General features: G+C 51.1%; 1 protein-coding gene across 5 annotated transcripts; it reads right to left on the bottom strand.

Annotated features, from left to right (window-relative positions):
* Nucleotides 1-20,217, bottom strand: LOC105494971 (MOB kinase activator 3C). 5 transcript variants are annotated; one of them, XM_071093642.1, is made up of 6 exons: nucleotides 19,938-20,217; nucleotides 17,542-17,628; nucleotides 17,107-17,456; nucleotides 5,398-5,865; nucleotides 2,406-2,608; nucleotides 1-2,087 (listed from the first exon to the last, which is right to left on the bottom strand). In XM_071093642.1, exons 4-6 carry the CDS (start codon nucleotides 5,813-5,815, stop codon nucleotides 2,058-2,060), a joined length of 651 nt encoding a protein of 216 aa, XP_070949743.1. In that variant the 5' UTR covers nucleotides 5,816-5,865; nucleotides 17,107-17,456; nucleotides 17,542-17,628; nucleotides 19,938-20,217; the 3' UTR covers nucleotides 1-2,057. The 5 variants fall into 5 exon arrangements, with proteins under 5 accessions (XP_070949743.1, XP_070949732.1, XP_070949739.1 ...); XM_071093631.1 differs by having other exon boundaries at nucleotides 17,107-17,628; XM_071093638.1 differs by lacking the exon at nucleotides 19,938-20,217 and adding an exon at nucleotides 18,724-18,825 and having other exon boundaries at nucleotides 17,107-17,628.
* Between the last annotated feature and the right edge of the window lie 342 nt (nucleotides 20,218-20,559).

The raw sequence follows: 20,559 nt of genomic DNA, 5'->3' as shown, positions 1-20,559 counted from the left end.
CCAGACATGACCACACCAGCCAGCCCTCCACATGGTCCAGTATCTCAGGACAAAAAGCCTTCCCAGCCTCATTCTGGCTCAGTTCCTTCCATGGTCTGCCAAGAGCCATGTGGCACCCAGATCACCGCTTCCCACCAGTGGCTGCTTTAGTTTGCCTTTTATTTTACCAAAAATAACAATAAAGTCTTCCCTCTGTTTCATAAAAATACATTTTCCCACCCTCCCCCCAACCCAGAAATCAGCCCTTGCCGCAGCCTAGAATCCATCATGCAAGTCATAGCACTCTGCGGAAAGCTCCTACTACCCTCGCTCCACAGCTCCGGCAAAGCTGCTGGGCCACTCGGGAGGCGGCAGAGGCAGAAGTCCCAGGCCCAGCTGGCTGGCCCCAAGAGCTCCATCTGTTTCCCCAAAGTGCAGGCAGCTTCTAGGCCATTTAGTGGGGCATGATATTGGATGTTTGGCTCAGGAAACAACCCCAGCCAACCCAAGGGCAGTGGGGCATGTTGGCATCAGGTTAGAAATTATTGCTCAAAGCAGAAACAGTTATGTCCTAGAGAAGGTCTGTTAAACCCTCTTTCCATGTGCACCTCTGTGTAGCAATAGATGGGTCAGGATCCCTGGTTTCTCCAGCTCTGTGAACGCCTCCCTGTGAGGCCTTGGACAGTTTCTCCCTCTTCTTCTCCTGGCTTCAGTTTCCTCGTATGTACATTGAGACATGAGACTGGATGATCCTCAGGTCCCTTCTGGCTTTCATTCTGGCCTCCCAGAGTGGAGGCTCTGGGAGGGCAGAACCCGGTTCCTGCCTCAGTTTCCCCACCTGTGGGTCTGAGCATAGTGCTGGGTATGGAGGTACTGAGTAATGGAGTGCTGAATGAACATCCCAGTCTCCCTGTGGATAGCTGTGCTCTGAGATCCAACTGTCTGGGATGCCTGAGGGATGGCTGGGAAGGAGGCAGGTAGTTTTAGGATGGAGGATCTCCATACCTGGAAGAGTCCATTCACCAACTATATCCTCGATGTCCTGGGATGGGAGAGAAGACTCCAAAGTTCCCAGCTGAAGTTCCACAAGCTCCTTGGACTGGGGGATTATTCTGTGCTGGGCTTCAGATCCAAGGAGCCAGGTCTGTAGATTCTGGGAGCTAGACTGGAGTATATGATTCCCAGATGAAGGGCCAGGGGACCTTTGTGTACTTGAGGGATCATCTCCAACCCCCAGGCTACCTATAATACAGGCCTTCTTGGAGGCAGAGGGATGAGTATAATGTCAGCTTATGGGCATCTGTGGGTAAGAGAATCAGAGCCTGTGGCTGTGGTGGGTCAGGGTTTAGGAACTCAAGGCAAGGCTCCTCTTCCTACCTTCCCCCAGCTCTCCAGGACTCATGCTGATGGAAGAATGTAGCCTGGAAGGTTTGAATGTAGAGCAACATCTACAACCACATTTTGGGCACTTAGTCACATGGTCAGATATACTGAGTGGGGACGCTGAGCTGTCATCACTCCTACAGTGGCCGTGGTCTGATGGTCCCATGGTCTGATGGTCCCAATCTATTTATCCATCCATCCAACGTTTATGGAAGGCCTATTATGTGCCAAGGAGGGGTAAGGCAGCTAGCTCTCACAGACACATCCCACAGTGAAAATCACACACGCACACACCCCGGCATCTGTGCTCACTCACAGGCAGACTGCTCACTCTCTTGCACCTTTCTTGCCATCACCTTGGCCACACCCACATTCCTCCAATAGGCTTGGGAACCAGCATGGAAGGGTCAAGTGTCATAGAAGAAACCCCCTAGCCTACCCTACTCCCACACTTCATGCCAGAGGTTTAACTCCACTTCCCTTCTGTTTGCCCGCCTAGATGCTCTCCCCTTCTCCATCCATAAGCGGTCAGGGCGACAGGTAGGCAGACTCCTGAGAACCAGAAGTCCAGAGGCTTTGGGTGTGTGGAGTGGTTCCAGTGCCTTCAGATTCCTTCAGGCTCCTGGGGGTCCCCTCTGCCAGCCATCCTGTGTTCAGATTGTCCATCTGATGGCCAAAAAAGTCCAGACCTGGGCTCAGTGGCAGATCCGCTCTGTCATCTCCCTCTGTAGAGACACAAGGTAGGGAAGGGTCAGTCAGCGCTCAGCCTACTAGGCAATCCCTTCCCAAACCATAGGGCCTAGCTGCTCTTCTGTCTGAGCCTGGCCCGTTCCCCCAGCAACCCCAACTCTTAGGCTGCAGATCTGGGTTTGTAAACCAACACTTGAAAGAATTCTCTATTGAAGTAGATAATTCACAGTTAAATGAATTGCCTTCCCTAATTTATCTATTTGGGCATTGGAATTACTTAAAGCAGGCAGCTTTTGGACATGAAAACTCAGAGGCTAGCCTTGGTAGGGGAGGGTGGTAGGGCTTGGCCTCACCAGTGGCTCCAGCTCCCGCTGGTCCACCAGACTGAACTCGCGGATGAAGTAGTAGAAGTGCTTGTAGCAGGTGTTGACGTGCGCCTCTGCCCCCATGCTGAGGATGCTATCGAAGTGGTGGATGTAGACATGGACAAAGACTCGGAAGAGGCGGGTCAGGATCTTGGTGCAGACCTGCTGGAAGTTCTTAGGGAAGGGAACTCCTAGAGGGCAGGGGAGGGCAGAAGAAGGGGATCAGTATCCTGGTGCCAATGCTCTGTTCAACTTTTCCCTCCCACACACAGGCAACCAGGATGGCTTTTTCCCCAGCATACTTCTTAGTACACTTCCCTTTGGGAAATAGAGAGTGGTTTGACTTTCTCCCACAATTTTTTTCTTTTCCTTTCTTTTCTTTCTCTCTCTTTTTCTTTCCCTTCTTCCCTTCTTCTCTTCCTTCCCCCTCCCTCCCTCCCTCCCTCCCTCCCTTCCTTCTTTCCTTCCTTCCTTTCTTTCTCTCTTTCTTTCTGATGGAGTTTCCCTCTTGCTCAGGCTGAAGTGCAATGGCGCGATCTCAGCTCACTACAACCTCTACCTTCCGGTTTCAAGCTATTATTTTGCCTCAGCCTCCCAAGTAGCTGGGATTACAGGCATGTGCCATCATGCCCAGCTAATTTTCCATTTTTAGTGGAGACAGGATTTCTCCATGTTGGTCAGGCTGGTCGGGAGCTCCTGACCTCAAGTGATCCACCTGCCTCGGCCTCCTAAATGCTGGGATTACAGGCAAGAACCACGGTGCCTGGCCATACTTTTCTTTTTAATGAAGCACAAATCTGACTGTGGCTCTCCCCTGCTGGAATATACATCATCTCCCACATTTTCCCATCACCTAAAGCAGGGCTTTGCAAACTTGTGGGGGTCAGTGACCAACCCTTCTTAGACTATGATAAAAGTTACGACCTAAACTCTCCCCAGAAATATGTGCAATTGCAGAGATGCTCACATCACACTTTGGTATACAACTCCAAGGAGAGTTCAACAACTGGATCCATTTAAAAAAAATCTCTGGGTCTTCAGGATTAAGTCTTAACTTCCCAGCAGGATGCTGCTCAAGGCCTTTCATGATCTCATCCTGACCTCCCTCTCTAGCCCCGCCCCGTGTCCCTCCTCTTTTCAACATTCACACAGAAGTCCTCAGACCCCCAATCCTGGAAATGATGAATTCTGCAAGAATTAGTTCAGACAGCCTTCATTCCTTCAAATATTCAACAACACGGAGAACCTTCCATTCATGAGCCAGGTCCTGTGCTGGGTCCTTCACACCATTAGCTCTAATCCTTAGAACAATTAGCCTTATGTGTCTGATTGTCATTTTAGATATGATAAAACCGAAGTGCTTATAGAGGTGAAGCTGCTAGCCCAAGGCCACATAACTATTAATCAGTGCAGAATGGAGACAGGATTCAAACACTCTTTGCACTGCACTGCAGCGACCCTCACAGATATGGGACCCATAAGAAAGGCCCCGTTTCTGCATAGTCCCCCCCCTGCTCAAGGCAGAGATCTTGGTGGCTTATGCCCTCTTCTCTGTGTGGCAGTCACCCAGGGTTTTAGGCATCTATACCTGGAGTCCCACAGGCCCAGGGAGGTATGGCCAGCAGGGAATATGAGTCTACCTACATTCAGGTCCCCCCGGCTCCATAGACCCCCTCCTCTTCCTCACCGTTCCCAGGTGGGGTCGAGCCTTTCCTCCCTCTGAGACCCTCCAGCCCAGCCCAGATCACTCAGACATATCCTGCCCATCTAGACTTGGGGTCCTGAGCTCCCACAGACCTGAGCCCCAGTTTGGAATTCCTCCCAGTTCAGTGCACTTTCCCTCAGCCTCAGTTTCCTCCTATGTAAAATGAAGGTGCTCACTGTCAGGCATGACAGCGCAGGAAATGGCAGGTCACTGGCTGGGGAGGAGCCGTGGGCACTGAATTGTGACTCAGAGCCCAGCTTCCTTCAGCATTCAGACTTCTCCCCTCAGGGCTTGACCACCCTGCCCCACCCACCGCTGAGCCACACAGCCTCTGTGGAGATGAGCTCCAGGTTGGGGCTGGGCCAGGCTACAGGTGGGGCCGGTGTGATGAACACAGTGTCATGCCTGCTCAGCTCCTGGACCAACACCCCCCTCCTGCTGCCTTTGGGTGGGTAAGCAGTGCCTGGGTGACATCACTCATCTCCCCTCCCTACCGTCACCCACCCAGGCTGCCCAGCTGAGATAAGAAAAGGCCCCACAGCCTGTGCCTGGCAAGGGAAAATTCTGTCCTCAGAGCCCCAATCTGAGGTGATGATACCATCAGGGTCCACCCAACCACCAACTCCCTCCTTTTCCTGAGGCCAGGAGTCAGAGGGAACCCCGGGAGGCTGGAGGTCAGATCAGCTATGACCTCGGGGCACCTGTTCTGGAAGGTTCTGAGAATCATAGCATCTGTGGTCTTGCCAGAGTGGTCTTTGGTGGGACCACTTATGCTTTAGAAAAGAAAAGCCCTCTGAAGTGGGTGGATCCGGAGTTCGAGATCAGCCTGGCCAACATGGTGAAATCCTGTTTCTACTAAAAATACAAAAATTATCCAGGCGTGGTGGTGGGTGCCTGTAATCTCAGCTACTCAGAAGGCTGAGGCAGCAGAATTGCTTGAACCCCGGTTGAGGGGGAGGCGGGGGCAGAGGTTGCAGTAAGCTGAGATCACACCACTGGGCGAAAGAGTGAAACTCCATTTCAGAAAAGAAGAGAAGAAAAGAAGAAAGGAAGGAAGGAAAGGAAAAGAAAGGCTCCAAATTGGGAGTCAGGAAGTCCTAGTCAAATGCTTGACCTTGAGCAAGACACTTTTAACCTGTTTCAACCTCGCTTTCCTCTTCCACAAAATGGGGATGAAAATCATCCCCCAACCCTGCACAGAGTGTCTATATCAAACCAAATCCTCATCTGTGGAATAGGCTCCCAGTGGCTCCCTCCCCACCAGGTGACGCTCACCAACACGCGTGGGAAAGACCTCTTCGTCGTTGATGAGGCCTTCGATCCAGTCCATGAGCAATGCCATATAGCGCGGCGCAGAGAGCTTGGCCGGCCGCCGGTACTGGCGCTCATCTTGCCAGCGGTACTCGTAGCGGGGCCCACCGGCCATGACCGGGCAGCTGGTCTCACTGCAGCGCTCAGCCATGGTACCGTAGATGAGGTTGATGCGGTTGAAGAAGTCCACCACATGCACAGCGATCCAGTCGTCGATGTTCTCCCCGGGTGGCAGCCTCACCACACTGCGCAGGTCCAGGCCCGACTTGAGAGAGGCCTGTGCCTTCTTGTACAGCTCAAAGCGCTGTGTGCCCGGCTCAAAGCGCTTCCGTGGCCGGAACGTCTTGTCCTTGGCGAACACCTGCTTCAGGCACAGGGCCATGGCCAGCTGGGCCTGGGACTGCTGTCCAGGGGCTCAGACCTGAGGATACCCTGCCAGGGACAAGGGCATGGGGGAGCTGGCGGTCAGGGCCTTATCATCTGGAGTCTGACTTCCCAATTCATCATTTCCCTGTCACCTCTCAGACTTTGCTCAACCTCTGCATCCCCTGCCTGGGAATCTAAATCCTCAACCCCTAGGTCCAGTGCCCCACCCTCTTTCCAGGCTACATTAGTCCCCCTTGCTAAGCCCCACAGCCCTCCCATCTTGTTTGTCTCTTTTCTGCTTTCATTGCAGAGCTGGGCCTGGGCTCTAAACAGGTGCCCCTCGGACTTGCTGTTAGTCATGACAGAGGTAGCAGAGGCTCCCTGCAGGCCCACCAGCAGACAGGGGCTTGGACGAGATGACCTCTAGGAGCCCCCTTGGCCAGCTGGTGCAGCGTGGGAAAGCCTCACAGCATTGTGCTGGGGGCAGGGTGGAGGGGGTGGGGGATGGCTTTCGGCTTCCTCTGGGATATCCCGTAGTCTATCCAGCCACCGGGGATTCCCAGGGAGCAGCAGGGAACTTTTCTACCAAAAATGTCCTTTCCTTTTTTTTCACCCTGAAAGAGGAAAGGGCCCTCCGGCTGCCAGCGGGGCGGCTTCTGAGTGTGGCTGCAAGCACTGGAGGAGGGGGAGGGCGGCAGATCAATGAGGGCATCGCTTCCTCTGACAACAGCTGGAGATCCTTCCCCCGAAGCCAGCCTCCTCCGGCCCCAATTCTGAACAAGCCACTGGCCCCTCCCCTTGCACCTGACACTCAGTAGACATTCCTAGAGCAACTACTATGTGCCTGGCACTGGGAGGTAGAAGAGTATAATCAGATTTATCCAGGAGGGCCCATGTAGACCTCAGGCAAATTTGCTTTGCCTCCTAGAATTTAAGGATCCCAGATTCAGAGCAGACTTCGGGAGACAGTGATCAGGGCCCTAGGCTCAGAGGCAGGATTCCTGGGTTCTAGTCGCAGCTCTACCATTGGCTTACTGGGTGACCCCTGTATCACCATGGATTTGGCCCATCCAGGTCCTGGGTCACTCTGCTATAGCTAGGTTTCTAAGACCTGAGTCATCTCATCTCACCTGTGAGTGTGTGAGCTACTGGGAAATGCAGACCCATGTACCTACCAAAACTAGAATTTAGCCACAAACTAAGCACTGACCCTGCCCCTAGACTGAGCACTAAGGCTGAGTATAAGCTAAGAATTGCCTTCTTTTTCCAGGCTGACCTCTGACCTAGGCTCTGGCAAGTGTGAGCCCTGACTCTAGCCCTTAGCCCTACTCTGAGGCTTGCTTATGGCCAAAGCCTGGGCTTGACCTCTGACTGATGCTAGAGCACTGTCCTTTCTCACATCTCTGGTAACCCTGGGACAGGATTGGGGAAGGGAGGGTGGGAACCAGGTGACAATTGGGTAAAAGCAAAGGGAAGGCACATATTGCGGGAGGGGTATTCTGGCAAGAAGTCAAACTAGCAGGGGAGATGTTTGAGACAAAGGTCCTTCCTTGAACCCACAAAGGCAGGCCAGGATGGGGGCAGTCTGGTAAAATGAGAGCAGCTTGGAGGGTAGAAACAGGCCATTCAGCAGGAACTTGTTCTCTTGAAAAAAACTCACAGATGTGAAAGGTCATCTCATCCATCCTGACTCTTCAACTTCTCACCCAAAGAAGTCCCCAGGGTGGGACCCCAGTTTCCTGAGCAAAGAGGAGATTTCTGCGCTTCACTTACCATCTCCATTTTAAACTCTGCTTGGGGCAAGTGCTTCCCAAATCCCTCACACTGCAATTAGGCGGGGCTCCTGGGCTCCCCACATTGCATGACCCCCTTTATGACAGTTAGAAATAGGCCCCCACCTTGGCATTCAGCACCTTGTCCTACCTTTCCTGCCCCACTTCCCACCTCCCCACACCAACCACCCTGGGCTTCTTCCTGATTCCCGAACACGCCCCCACTCTCTTGCCTCTGCATGTTTTCTTATACCTCCACCTGCCTGACCATACATCCTCAGATTGGCTGCTACCTCCTCCCACAGCCTCCTCTCCTGAACTCAGATCTCCTTCTCCTTGGGTAGAGGCTGCTTTTGGTCATTGCAGTCTCCATTCCATCCCCAACCCAGCCCCAGCTTAGGAAAAGGCCTGGCACAAAGTCAGTGTTCAGACTTGAAGGAAAGCTTAGACTAGAATCTTAGAGTTAAAATAGCCCTGATAGATCAACTGGCCCAGCTCACTTGTACACATGGGAAAACTGAGGCCAAGATGAGGAAACTGAGGCCTAAAAATAGGACTTGAGGAGCCTGTGTTCACACAGCAAGTTACAAGCAGAATTGGGAACTGAGAGGAGGTGGGGCTCAGCTCATGACCAAGGGTAAAACACCATTTTCCTACACTGGCTTATCAATGGTCTGGTGCAGACAGAGAAGAGGAGGGGAGTGGAGGGACAGTGGAAGCATCTTCTCCACCAAACAGCCCAACCTGCTTCCTGTCCCCAACACACTGACTCCGCACAGCAACTGGGATGTCCTGACCAGTGAGCTAGAGTTCCACCTTACTCCTGTGGAACTTCAAGGCCTGGGTCTCTTTCCAGGAAAACGTAAGCTCAGGGGATGGGTGCAAGGCAGGTACTCTTCTAGCCACAGGGTTAACTCCCTTCACTCTCCACCCCCATGCCCTCACTGAGTTTCTGTCACAAAACCTCTGTCCCTCCCTGAACCATTGCTGTTCCCCCTCCTAGCCCCCATTTCCCAGTGCTGGCTATCCTTTCACTCCTGGAGTGGCAGTGGCTTGCTCATTCCCTGGGTGGGGATGTGGGCTTCTCAGATGAAGACAGCAGGGTGACCCTCCCTGTTTCTGATATTTAGCTCCCTGCTAGGCTACATCTACCACTCCTTGGGCCTGGGCCAGAGGATGGCCCCAGTTTGAACCCAGAATCCAGCCTGGGACGCTCTTCAGGACAGAAGTCGAAGAGAAAAAGTAGAGGCGAAGACTCCACGCTCTCCTTGGGGCGCGCAGCCACCCACGCCCACCCCCGGCTTCCCTGCCCCCCAAACCAGCTCCCAGGGCCAGGCAGGTCGTAGGACCCAGAGGAGCCCGCCTGACATTTCCGCTCCCCGAAAACACGCCCCCCAACCCCTCCCCTCTGCCCCGTACCGCCCCCTCCAACCCCACCCCAACTTTCGAAGCTCTGAGCCTTGGACCCCAGCCCCAAGACAGCGGCCAGTCTGCCTTCGGGCGGGACTCTCCTCCAGACCGTGCCACGCCGAGACAGCCGAAGAAATGAAAGTGGAAGCCAGGCGGGCGGGGTGCGCGGCGAGGCCGCAGGGGCACGGCGCACACTCACGGGTCCTCCTCTGGCCGCGGGGTCACATTCCCAGCCACAGGGTCGCCCTTCCCTTGCCGGTCCCGCAGTGCCTGTTCTCTCGCCTGTCAGCCTGTCCGTCTGCCTGTCCTGCCGGCTGCGGCCGCCCTCCTGCCCGGGTGACGCCAGCTCCGCCCCGGGCCCGCCACGCCGCGGCCACGGGGCGGGGAGGGGCGGAGAAAGGGGACTCCCCTCCACCCCACTACACAGACGCACTCGCCCCCACCCTCCCGGAAAGTCCATATCGGGCTCCCAGCTTCCCCCTGGACAAAGGACTGAGCTCCCCGCCCCCTCAGTGCTTCCTTGGACCTCCACCAAGGAGGCAGCCTCAGGTTCCCAGACGGTAAAATGGGGAAAAACTCGGCTTCTTCTGGAGCAGAAACAAGAGCTGCTAGATAAGGGTGGTTTCTTTGCCCTCCTAGAATCGTCTGCGTCACACTTGTCCCGGGACCCGATAAGGGATCAGGACTGTCCTATCCACTCCCATATCCTCAGCTCCTGGCACATAGCAGGAACTCAAAACCCACTTGATGGATGAATGAATGAATGATTGAGTGAAGGAATGAATGAACGCCTTGGGAATCATGAGCTGAGTCCTTCACCCCTGAGGGACAGGCCCAGAAGAGCCTCAAATCACAAACTTCATCTCCTCACCAGGGAGGGGGCCTGGCTCAGGCTGGGCTGATTCTCCTTGCTCCTCACCCAGAGTCACCCCATTTCTTACCTCCAGACCTGTATCCCAGCTGTTCCATTTTAGAATACCTTCTCTCCCTCCTTCCTTCCGACCAAATCCAAACCACTCAAGATCCGATCTGCTCTCCCTATCACCTGGGTTCCTTCGAAGACAGAGAGATATCTCACCAGCATTCAGTGCACACTGTGGCCCCCAGGCCCAGGGACCAGTTGGCTGCTCTGTCTGGGATGGGAGGGAAGATTGGAGGCCTTCTAGGGTAGGAAGACCAAAGCAGAGAGCTTAGCTGTAAAAGCCACTCTGGAGGGGTAGGGGAGAGCTAGAGGCCAGAGGTGGGCATTTACTATGGCACACTGGACACTCCTTGTGTCTGGACCTTCTGTTTGCTGGATGACATGAGAACACGCTAGATCCTTAACCCAGATCATATCCTTTGCAACAACATGGGCTGGAGCTGGAGGCCATTATCCTAAGCAGACTAACACAGGAATAGAAAACCAAATACTGCATATTCTCACTTATAAGTAGGAGCTAAACAATGAGACTACGTGGGATACTAGGAGGGGAACCGCAGACACTGGGGCCTGCTTGGGGGGAGGGCGGGAGGAGGGAGGATGAGACAAAAATACCCATCAGGTACTATGCTGCTTACCTGGGTGATGAAATTATCTGTACACCAAATCCCCATGATACAGAGTTTACTTATATAACAAACCTACACATGTACCCTTGAACCTAAAATAAAAATAAAAAATGAATCCCAGCTCATAGAACTGTGGATATGTTCTTTTGTTGAGCACCAATTTTTGCCCCAGTCTAAAGTTCTCTGTATTTTTATGTCTGACTCTTAACTCTCTGCCCTGAATCCCCTATAAACAAACACTTGCTTATGGAGCAAATTAAAATATGCTTCTTTATTTGATATCCTAATCAGTATCTTTTATTAAGTATAACTCTCCACTCATATCAGATCAGGGGATTGGGTGATGAAGCTGACCTGGTTGCTGACCTCAGGTGCTGACAGGTCAGTAGAGGGGACAACACAGAGAGATACACAAGGTCAGAGCTCAGTCACCCAGAGGTGAGAATGTGGTTGTGGACTAATGGACTTTGTACGAGTAGGGGTATTTGCAGGAAGTACATAGAACACCCAGAACGGGTATGTTTAACAAAGACATTATTTACAGGTAGGGTCAAGGTGTAGGGAAACCACACAGACAGTGTATCACCAAAGGACTCACAAGAGCAGAGGCTGTCAACCCTAGGCTGCAGGAGTGTAGGAAAGGAGTGGTGAAAGTGGGAGCTCTGAGGAGGGGCAGCTGTGGCCTAAGGTGGAGGGGTGTACCCAGCCCACAGCAATCATATAGGGAAGGACGGGGGGCAAGTAAGAGACCTCACTCTCCTCCCTCTCTCCCTCCCTCTGATCTCTGGCCAGGTTTCCCCCACTAGCTGAATCCTCCCAGAAGCTAAGAACAAGGGAACCTGTTGCTGCAGCCTGTAGATGTCAGCCTCCTAGGGTGTAGAAATGGGTGGAGGGTGGAGAGCCATCTGAGGAACCATGTGGGGTCAGGGCCGACTTCACAGGGGAAATGATTTGGAAACTGCTTGTGTTTTCCTTATCATTCAGTTCTAAATAGTTCATAAATTTCAATGTAATTTCCTCTTTAACTCTTGAATGATTTCGAAGTGTGTTTTTCAGTTTCTTAGCCTATGGGAGGTTTATGTTTTTCTTGTTGAGTTCTAATTATATTGCGTTGTGGTCAGAGATCATGGTCTGGAAGATTCTTCGGAATTTGATGTGACTTCCTCTGTGGCTTTGTGCAGGGTCATTTTCTGGACTTCTGAGCTGGGTTTTATAGGATAGGGAGGAGTTTTTCTGGTGAAGAGTGAACAGCACAGAACCTTACACTGTGGGAAATAGAAATGATCCATTTTGAAGGAATATCAGAAGTTCCCAGCTTATCCTCAGAGTCCCTGGGTGTCTGTGGGATGGGAGGCAGGTGGAAGGTTTGGGGGAAGCCAGAAAGCCCAGATCTCTCAACTACCTGTACCCTCTTCCTGCCCTTCTCAGTCCTGGTTAGAGAGACTAGTTCTTCTAGGAGGCTCTGCTGGGGCTGAAAAGACCCAGACCTTGGAGAACAGTGTCCTGGCTTTACCATAATTTCGCTGTGTGGCCTTGGGATGGTTTTGCCCTCTCTGATGGCACACTGCAACCCTACAGCACTGGATACCTACACAAGACAGGCTCTGTTCCCTGCCACTGTGCCCTGAGTATGATAAATGGCTCCAGAAGAGTTTAAACAAGGCTCATCTCTGAAGCTTGGCGTGAGCCAGTGAGGACCTACGATAGGACGTGACCTTTTCCACTACTCAGCCTGGGCACAGGCCCCCCTTGCAGTGGGAACTCTGAGTGGCAGCAGGGTGGTGTCTGCCTGCTGTGTGCCTTTGGGAAAGCCCTTGCCCCTCTCTGGGCCTCAGTTTCTACACCTGTACCATGAAAGCATCTTCTAGCCACACCAAGTACCACTCCAAGTACCGTATCAGAACCAGCTTCCTGTGCCTTCCCACTGGAGGCCTGTATCCAGTGACTCCACTGATACAGAGTGGCCACTTCCTGGGGACTCCACAGCCCTTCCTATGCCAAGAAAGTTCCCCCTCCCTCCCTGCCCCACACAATGAGCTACTGCACCCTCAGTTCACCTTACCAGATGTCTGGCAGCTACTATAGCCTGATGGGGCCCACCCTCTCCTCACTCTCTCCCAAGAAAGAGTTTCCATTTCAGCTTCTGCCCCTCCCTGCCCAGGAGGCAGGCTCATCTATCCTGGATTTTCCATCCTGGCCCACTGAGGAGAATGCCATGGGCACCCTTATGGCATTCAGAGGAATTGAGGTTAGACTTCCTTTCACTTGAAGGAGACAAGGTTCAAGGGAAGATGGCAGGGTAAGACAAGGTTGACAAGGATATGCACTAAAATTCTGTGTGACTATGGACAAGGCACTTGTTCTCTGAGCCTATTTCCCCTTCTCTAAAGTAAAGACAACAACAACAACATCTGCCCCACAGAAGAGCTGAGAGAATCAAATGTGATAGCCCTTGGAAACAGTAGAAGGCTGTGGTCAGTCTGTTTCAGGGGTGCTGCCTTCAAACACCCAGCAGGTGTTTGTGTGGAAGAGGGACTGAGCTTGCTCCAGGGTCCTGGAGAGCAGTGGGCAGACACCCAGGACAATATGAAGGGGCGCTTGGCATATCAGAGCTGTCCAACCATGCAGCCTGGATGGCTGTGCTGTTCTCTCAGGAGGGAGCGGTGCAAGCAGAAGTTACCAGCCCCTGGTGACATGGACTTCAGAGGGTTTCAGTCCCTCCAGAGAAGGGGAGGGCCCTCTTGCTTCTAAGAACCTCAGGCTCCAGTGTTCTCTGCTCCAAGCTACTCCTCCTTCCCAGCCCTCTCCCCTTAAGGTAGAGGCATTGCTCTCATCTCTTCCATCTTGGGAAGGGGACCTCTGGAGACTGGGGTGGAAGCCTGGTGTGCATAAGTGCCTGAAGACAATTTCACAGCCCTCAGACCTCACCCTCAACATGGTCCCAGTAGGCATTGTCCCCTCCAACCATTTGGGTTAGTTCCCAGCCTGGGGTGCCCCGGGAGTGGAGGTGATAGTTGTGGGGGAGGGGTGGTTTCACCAGTGTTCCAGGCTCAGCCTTCCATAGAACCCACCATGAAGGCTGCCCAGGAAATTCTGTCCAACCCTAGCCCCTCCTCTGCTGCTGGGGTGCCTCCATTTCAGCCTCTGGGGCTGCCTGCATAGAGCAACCCCTACTTAGTTCAAAACTTTTCTACAGAAAGCCCTCAGATTGCCCCAGTCTGGATGCACCCTCCTCCTTTCTCCACAGCACAGCATCCCTTCTCCAAGTGAGTTCAGTAACACCTGCCTCCCTGCCTCAGAGCTGCCAGCAGGGATGGGATGGGGGTTTTTATGGTCCCCAGAGGCCTGGGTGTTATCTTTTAGCAATAATGGTAGTAAATTATGGCCGGGCGCAGTGACTCATGCCTGTAATCCCAGCACTTTGGGAGGCCAAGGCAGGCGAATCACAAGAGGTCAGGAGTTTGAGACCAGCTTGGCCAACATAGCGAAACCCCACCTCTACTAAAAACACAAAAATTAGCCAGGCATGGTGGCTTGCACCTGTAATCCCAGATACTCAGGAGGCTGAGGCAGGAGAATCACTTGAACCCAGGAGGCAGAGGTTGCAGTGAGCCAAGATCCAGCTTTGGTGATACAGCGAGACTCCATCTCAAAAAAATAAAAATAAAAAAATAATGGTGGTAAATTATGCTTTAAATTATTATGGTGGTGTGAAAACACATCACATTCTTCTATTTGTTCATTCATTCTTACATTCCACAAGTGTTTACTGAGGGCCCATTAGATGTCAGGCACTGTATGTTGGCCAGTTGTAGACCTTCCCCTTGCTTTGTGGGTGGTGACAAAGGCCTCGGTCTTCTAAGGAAGTTCCACTGGGCCCACGTGTCCTATTGGCTACAGAGGAATATTATTGAACAACAAGTCAGGGAGGGGGTGGCTTGTAAAAGGGAAAGGTTCTTGGATATCACTTAGTGTGATCTCCTCGAAGTATGTGGAAAATTGAGACAGAGAGAGAGAAAGAGATCAGCCCAATGATGAATCATGACAATAAAAACCATTAAGTGAACCTTACATATGCCTCTCCCTGAAAGGCATATTCTCATTTCTTCTTCTCAGCAACCCTGGGAGAGAGGGAGGTTTATCTTTCTAGAGCTTTTAAATTGTTCTTCCCTTCAGAGAGGGATGGAGGGGCTGGAGAGAAAGTTCCACTAAGTAGGGAGAAGGGATTGGCCATGTTTAGATGATGTTCCAAACCCTACACTGCAGCTCTCTCTGGGTCCCATCTTGGCTTCATGTCCAGGAGATGGGAAAGCTGTGTCTGCTGCAGCGGGAAGCAGCAATTCGGTGGGTGGAGTCCACTTCTTGGTGGAGACTCATGCTGCACCCTGTAGAGTCTGGATTCCACACAAGTACAGCTTGTGACTTCCAGCAGTTGTTAATCCAGTATGTCATCAAATTGCATTTGGGGCCTTTTCAAGAAGCAGCTGTAGGAGCTCTGCTTTGCCTAAGGCTAAGTAGACTAAGGGTATGCTCTTCTTTCCCAGGAAGTTTTCCTAAATTACACCAGTTGCCTGGAACCAACCCTCCTCAGGGGGGAGCCCTTGACACAAAAAGTTCTCAGTGGTTTGTAGTTGTGCTCCTTAGTTAAGCCCATGGAGGTTGCGTCTTCCCTTTTGGACTGTAAGCCCTCAGAATTGGGGTTTTATTTATTTTGCCTCCTCCCATATTACCTTGTAGCAGCAACCGACAGTTGTAAGGAATGTTGTGGTTTACAAAGTGCTTTTACTAACTATTTTTTTTTTTTGAGATGGAGTCTCGTTCTGTCACCCAGACTGAAGTACAATGGCGTGATCTCGGTTTACTGCAACCTCCGCCTCCCAGGTTCAAGCGATTCTCCTTCCTCAGCCTCCTGAGTAGCTGGGATTACAGGCACACACCACCATGCCCAGCTAATTTTTGTAGAGACAGGGTTTCGCCATAGTTGGCCAGGCTTGTCTTGAACGCCTTACCTCAGGTGATCCACCGCCTCGGCCTCCCAAAGTGCTGGGATTACACATGTGAGCCACTGCGCCTGGCCTACTCTGGTCATTCTTGAGTCCTGCAACAACCTTGGAATGCGAGTATTGGCTCCAAAAGGTGAAATGACTTGGTCAAGAAGTACAGCTTGAAATGGCAGAGCTGGGCCGCGTGAGGTGGCTCATGCCTGTAATCTTAGCACTTTGGGAGGCTGAGGTGGCAGATTGCTTGAGCTCAGGAGTTAGAGACCAGCCTGGGCAACATGGCGAAACCCCATCTCTACTAAGAAAATACAAAAATTAGCCAGGTGCAGTGGTGAGTGCCCATGGTCCCAGCTATTCAGGAGGCTGAGGCAGGAGGATTGTTTGAGCCTGGGAGGCGGAGGTTGCAGTGAGCCAAGACTGCTCCAAGGCACTCTAGTCAGGGTGACAGAACAAGACTTTTATCTTAAAAAAGAAAGAAAGATGGCCGGGCGCGGTGGCTCAAGCCTGTAATCCCAGCACTTTGGGAGGCTGAGACGGGTGGATCACGAGGTCAGGAGATAGAGATCATCCTGGCTAACACGGTGAAACCCCGTCTCTACTAAAAAATACAAAAAACTAGCTGGGTGAGGTGGCGGGCACCTGTAGTCCCAGCTACTTGGGAGGCTGAGGCAGGAGAATGGCATAAACCTGGGAGGCGGAGCTTGCAGTGAGCTAAGATCCGGCCACTGCACTCCAGCTTGGGCGACAGAACGAGACTCCGTCTCAGAAAAAAAAGAAAAAGAAAAAGAAAAAAAAAAAGAAAGAAAGAAAGAGAGAAAGAGCAAGCAAGCAGAGCTGAGACTCAAAAACAGGTCCAGTCACAGGGTCTATCCTTCTGCCCGACACTGCCTGAGCACTTAGCAAATATAAGTTAGGCAAAGAACAAGTCAGTTTGAATGGGGGTTAGACACTTTCAAAAAAATGCTCTCCTGGGAAAGTAAATGATAAGACATCTGTGCCTGGATCCATGTTAAAGCAATTGGCAGCATTAAGTACATCGACCATCCTCCATAACCTTGACATCACCTTAGACTTCTCACTCACTCTTTTGATACTCTTGCAAAATCTGCTGGGGCAGGTCATATTCCACACATTCTACAGATAGCACCCAATGGAGGAAGTCATTTAGTGTGAGCTGAGAGTTGAAAAACAGATAAGAAGGAGGCCAAGTACAGAGAGAAGAAAGGGAAACAGAAGGCTGTCTGAAGGTCACTCGGCTTCTAGAGTGCCGAGTTGCCTGCCTCTGGGAAGAGGGCATGAGGTAGACCATCACTGACAGACTGGAGCTTCCCTGACTTTGAGAGCAATTCCCTCTCCGCAGGGGTGCCCAGAGGACACAGTGCAGGTTGCTGGCTCTGAGACAAACTGAGAAGGGTGAGAAAGTTCCAGCAATCAATCCTAGCTCCAATGGGGTGTGAGTCTCCCAACTGAGCTCTGTAGCTGAGTTCCCATCAATCCCTCACACCCCTCAACCCCCTCCCCTGCCACTGCTGCCTGCCTGGATTTCCATATATCATCCCCCTCTGCTCACTCACCACAGGCGAGTACAAAATGCATGCAGGATGGATGGAGAGCTTCAGCCTGTGCAGGCAACACACAATTCTCTATGTAGCTGCAGGGGCCAGGCACAGATAGTCCAGCGCAACAGATAATCCAGAATTTGTTTCCAGGGGTCATGAGCCAGGGAAATTCTCAGCTTTCAAAATCAAACAAGGAAAACATCTGAACTCCAAGCATCTGGGAAGGCTTTCCTCTCTTGCCCCATAGGGGTCTTACCTAAGGGCATGCTGGGAACAGCTAGTCTCATCCAAGAAATCTTTACCAGAGGCAGACAATAATAAAATCCTTGTCTTTTTCAGATATTTTCCAGTTGGGTTGCCTTGGACTGAAGTGCAAAGAAAATTTGGAACAAAGAGATAGAAGGAATGCTGCTACCGATACCCTGTGTGACCTTGGGGATGTCACTTCACCTGGTCTGGAGCCTTTTTCCTCAGGTGCAAAGTAAAAGTAAAAACTTATTGCAGGGGTTCCCAAATCAGGCTGAGTTTCAGAATTACCTGGAGAGAGTTAAAGAAAAGAAAAGAAAAATATTAAGTTGGTGCGAAAGTAATTGCGTTTTTGACATAAATGGCAAAAACTGTAATTACTTTCGCACCAACCTAATAGTTTCTCAGGCCCCACCCCAGGCCAACAGAATCTATGTCTCAATGGTGAAGCTCAAGAATGGACAGCTCTGACAAGTGCATCAGGTGTTTCTGATGCCCAGCCAGGTAGGAAAATGACAAGGTTAGATAGATTTGGTCTCTTTAAACTGTAAACAGTTATGTTTAATAAGTTGCCAAGGAACTAAATACATAGACATCTGTAACCAGGAATAACTTTGTCTCAGATAAGCCATCTACAAATAATCAGGCAGGCCTGCACCTTGGCCCAAAACTCCAGATGTTACCTGGCTTCTGACCTAGATGTTAGCTGCCAGGCTTTGGGTCTGCCTGCTCGCCTGCCCACCTCCCAGATTCCTGATGCCTGTGCCCTGGTCTGGTATGATTACCACTGCTCAAGCCTCTCTAAATTCCTGGAAGAGACTTTCTGAAAATTGACACATGGTGTAGAAAAATAGTACAAAAGAAATATGTTCTATAAATGAAAGGTCTAGTTCTAGGAGAAGATTTATGTTCCAGAAACAGAAATTCCTCCTCCTCTGTATAGATGTGCACCTTGAAAAGGTACTTAACCAGCTACCGTTTTGCACTTTTATTATAGTGCTAAGCACTCTGTGTTTGCTACATCATTTAATCCTTTCTTATATTTTGAGATAGGTCCATTATTATGTTATTTACAGATGAGAACACAAAGGCTCAGAGAGACTGAATAACTCGTCTAAGGCCAGACAGTGAACGAAAGGCAGAACTGGGATTCTAATTTAGTCCTGACTCTTCACATCTATGATGCTGTTTCCCCAGTGTCCTCATTTGTAAAATAGGGAATAATATTGGCCGGGTGTGGTGGCTCATGCCTGTAATCCCAGCACTTTGGGAGGCCGAGGCAGGTGGATCACCAGAGGTCAGGAGTTTGAGACCAGCCTGGCCAACATGGCAAAACCCCATCTCTACTAAAAATACAAAAAGTTAGCTGGGCGTGGTGGCACACACCTGTAGTCTCAGCTACTCGGAAGGCTAAGGCAGGAGAATCCCTTGAACCAGGAGGCAGAGGTTGCAGTGAGCCGAGATTGCGCCACTGCACTCCAGCCTGGGCAACAAGAGTGAGACTCTGTCCAAAAAAAAAAAAAAGGAATCATATTACTCTTAAGGTATTGTTGCAAAGATCAAATGAAAGAAACTTAGGCATCTCAGAGAGTCTTTTGGGGGTCACACACCAAGTGAGATTCAGCAAAATACCTCCCTGCTCCCTCTCTTCCCCTGCAAAATTAGTGCCAAAATGTAAGACATGCCTGCTACTTCTTACTTGACCAGAGGCAAGGTCAAAATGGGAGAATTAATGTGGGTTGAAGAAATGAGAGTGCAAGATGGGGATCCATACCATATTGTTAGTGTGGTAAAAATAGCAGTAACAAACATGATGTGGGGTCACAGTGGACCACATATCAAGCATGACCTAGTAGTGATTGTTTCAAACCATGGCAAATATTTTTTGGGTAAACGAAGATCTTGAGAGGACATCACTAATCTATGGTTACTGCCATGGCAGATGTAGAAGAGGACCAAGGTCACGTGAATATCATATCTATTGGGAGGGACATGGGTTCTGGGCAATAGAGTGAAGATTCAAGTCAAGATGTGATGGGAGCACTGGACTGAAACCAGCCAGATGGAATGGGGCTATGTGTGGAGGTCCAAAGGACTAAAGTTCCAGGCAGGAAAAGCAATGTTTGACAACAGATTATGGGAAGATAGCAAGGTGGGAATAAAGACAAAGGCCAGGAAAGGTGGAGTCAGTGAGATGACTTCAGTAAGTGGCTATGTGGGGAAATGACTTCCAGGTGGGCCATGCCAACTCTCAAGGGATGGCCACCCAGAATCCACTCTGAATACCCCACAAGAGCATCTTGGGCTCAACTCCGGGCTCCAACTGTGAGGCAGACACTGGTGACACTGGCTAGTCTGTCCAGATGCAGGTGAGCCAGAGGGTGAGGGGCTGGGGTTTTGGGTCATATAACTACAGACAGACAGTTCTGCTGAAGAGATGCCAAAGCAACTTGAGAGTTATTTTTGCTTATCAGCAGGAGAGGTGGTTAGGTGGAAAAGTGAAGACTCTCCTGGGAGGTTCCATCTACAACAGGCAGAAGGAGGTGAGGGTAGTGAGAAGAGGCCAGATTTTGGCTAGGGGTGGGGAAGAACTGACTTACTCAGAGCTGTCTCAGCATGGTGCAGGTCAGTTAGCAGGTAGAGAGTTCCAGTCCCCGGGAAAATTTTAAACAGTTGTCCAATGGCTTAGTGGTGCTGTAGGGAGGCCTACAATGGTAGGTGGGAGAATTAGACTAGACCAGGGTTTTTTTTCAGTCTTTCTTGAAAACTGTTTCTTCAGATGACAGCTTATGAGAAGCCCCATAAATAAAACACAGATTCTCTGGTTGAGTTGGGGGGTCAGACTCCCAAGGTCCCCAGCTCTGGACTTTGGGGATTTCTCGAAGCACAGTTTGAAAACTGGTGATTGGATAGTCTGTAAGGTCTTTTTTTTTTTTTGAGATGGAATCTTGCTCTGTCGCCAGGCTTTGGCTCACTGCAACCTCTGACTCCCTGGCTCAAGCCAGTCTCCTGCCTCAGCCTCCCGAGTAGCTGGGATTATAGGCACCAAACCCAGCTAATTTTTATATTTTTAGGAGAGACAGGGTTTCACCATGTTGGCCAGGATGGTCTCAATCTCCTGACTTGGTGATCTGCCCTCCTTGGCCTCCCAAAGTGCTGGGATTACAGGTGTGAGCCACCGCGCCCGGCCGTCCCTCAACCTTTTTTTTTTTGAGACAGAGT

Source organism: Macaca nemestrina, chromosome 1 (assembly GCF_043159975.1).
Source record: "Macaca nemestrina isolate mMacNem1 chromosome 1, mMacNem.hap1, whole genome shotgun sequence".
Taxonomy (NCBI): domain Eukaryota; kingdom Metazoa; phylum Chordata; class Mammalia; order Primates; family Cercopithecidae; genus Macaca; species Macaca nemestrina.
The sequence above is the reverse complement of the archived record's forward strand: the minus strand, read 5'-3'. Positions and strand labels throughout refer to the sequence as shown.

Bases quoted from the DNA above. Each gene is read 5' to 3' on its own strand.
- LOC105494971 (XM_071093631.1), bottom strand. From the start codon at position 5,815: ATGGCCCTGTGCCTGAAGCAGGTGTTCGCCAAGGACAAGACGTTCCGG. The intron at 2,609-5,397 runs GTGAGCGTCACC...CCTGCCCTCTAG, and splicing joins GGTCTTTCCCACGCGTGTTG to GAGTTCCCTTCCCTAAGAAC. The intron at 2,088-2,405 runs GTGAGGCCAAGC...GTGTCTCTACAG, and splicing joins AGCGGGAGCTGGAGCCACTG to AGGGAGATGACAGAGCGGAT.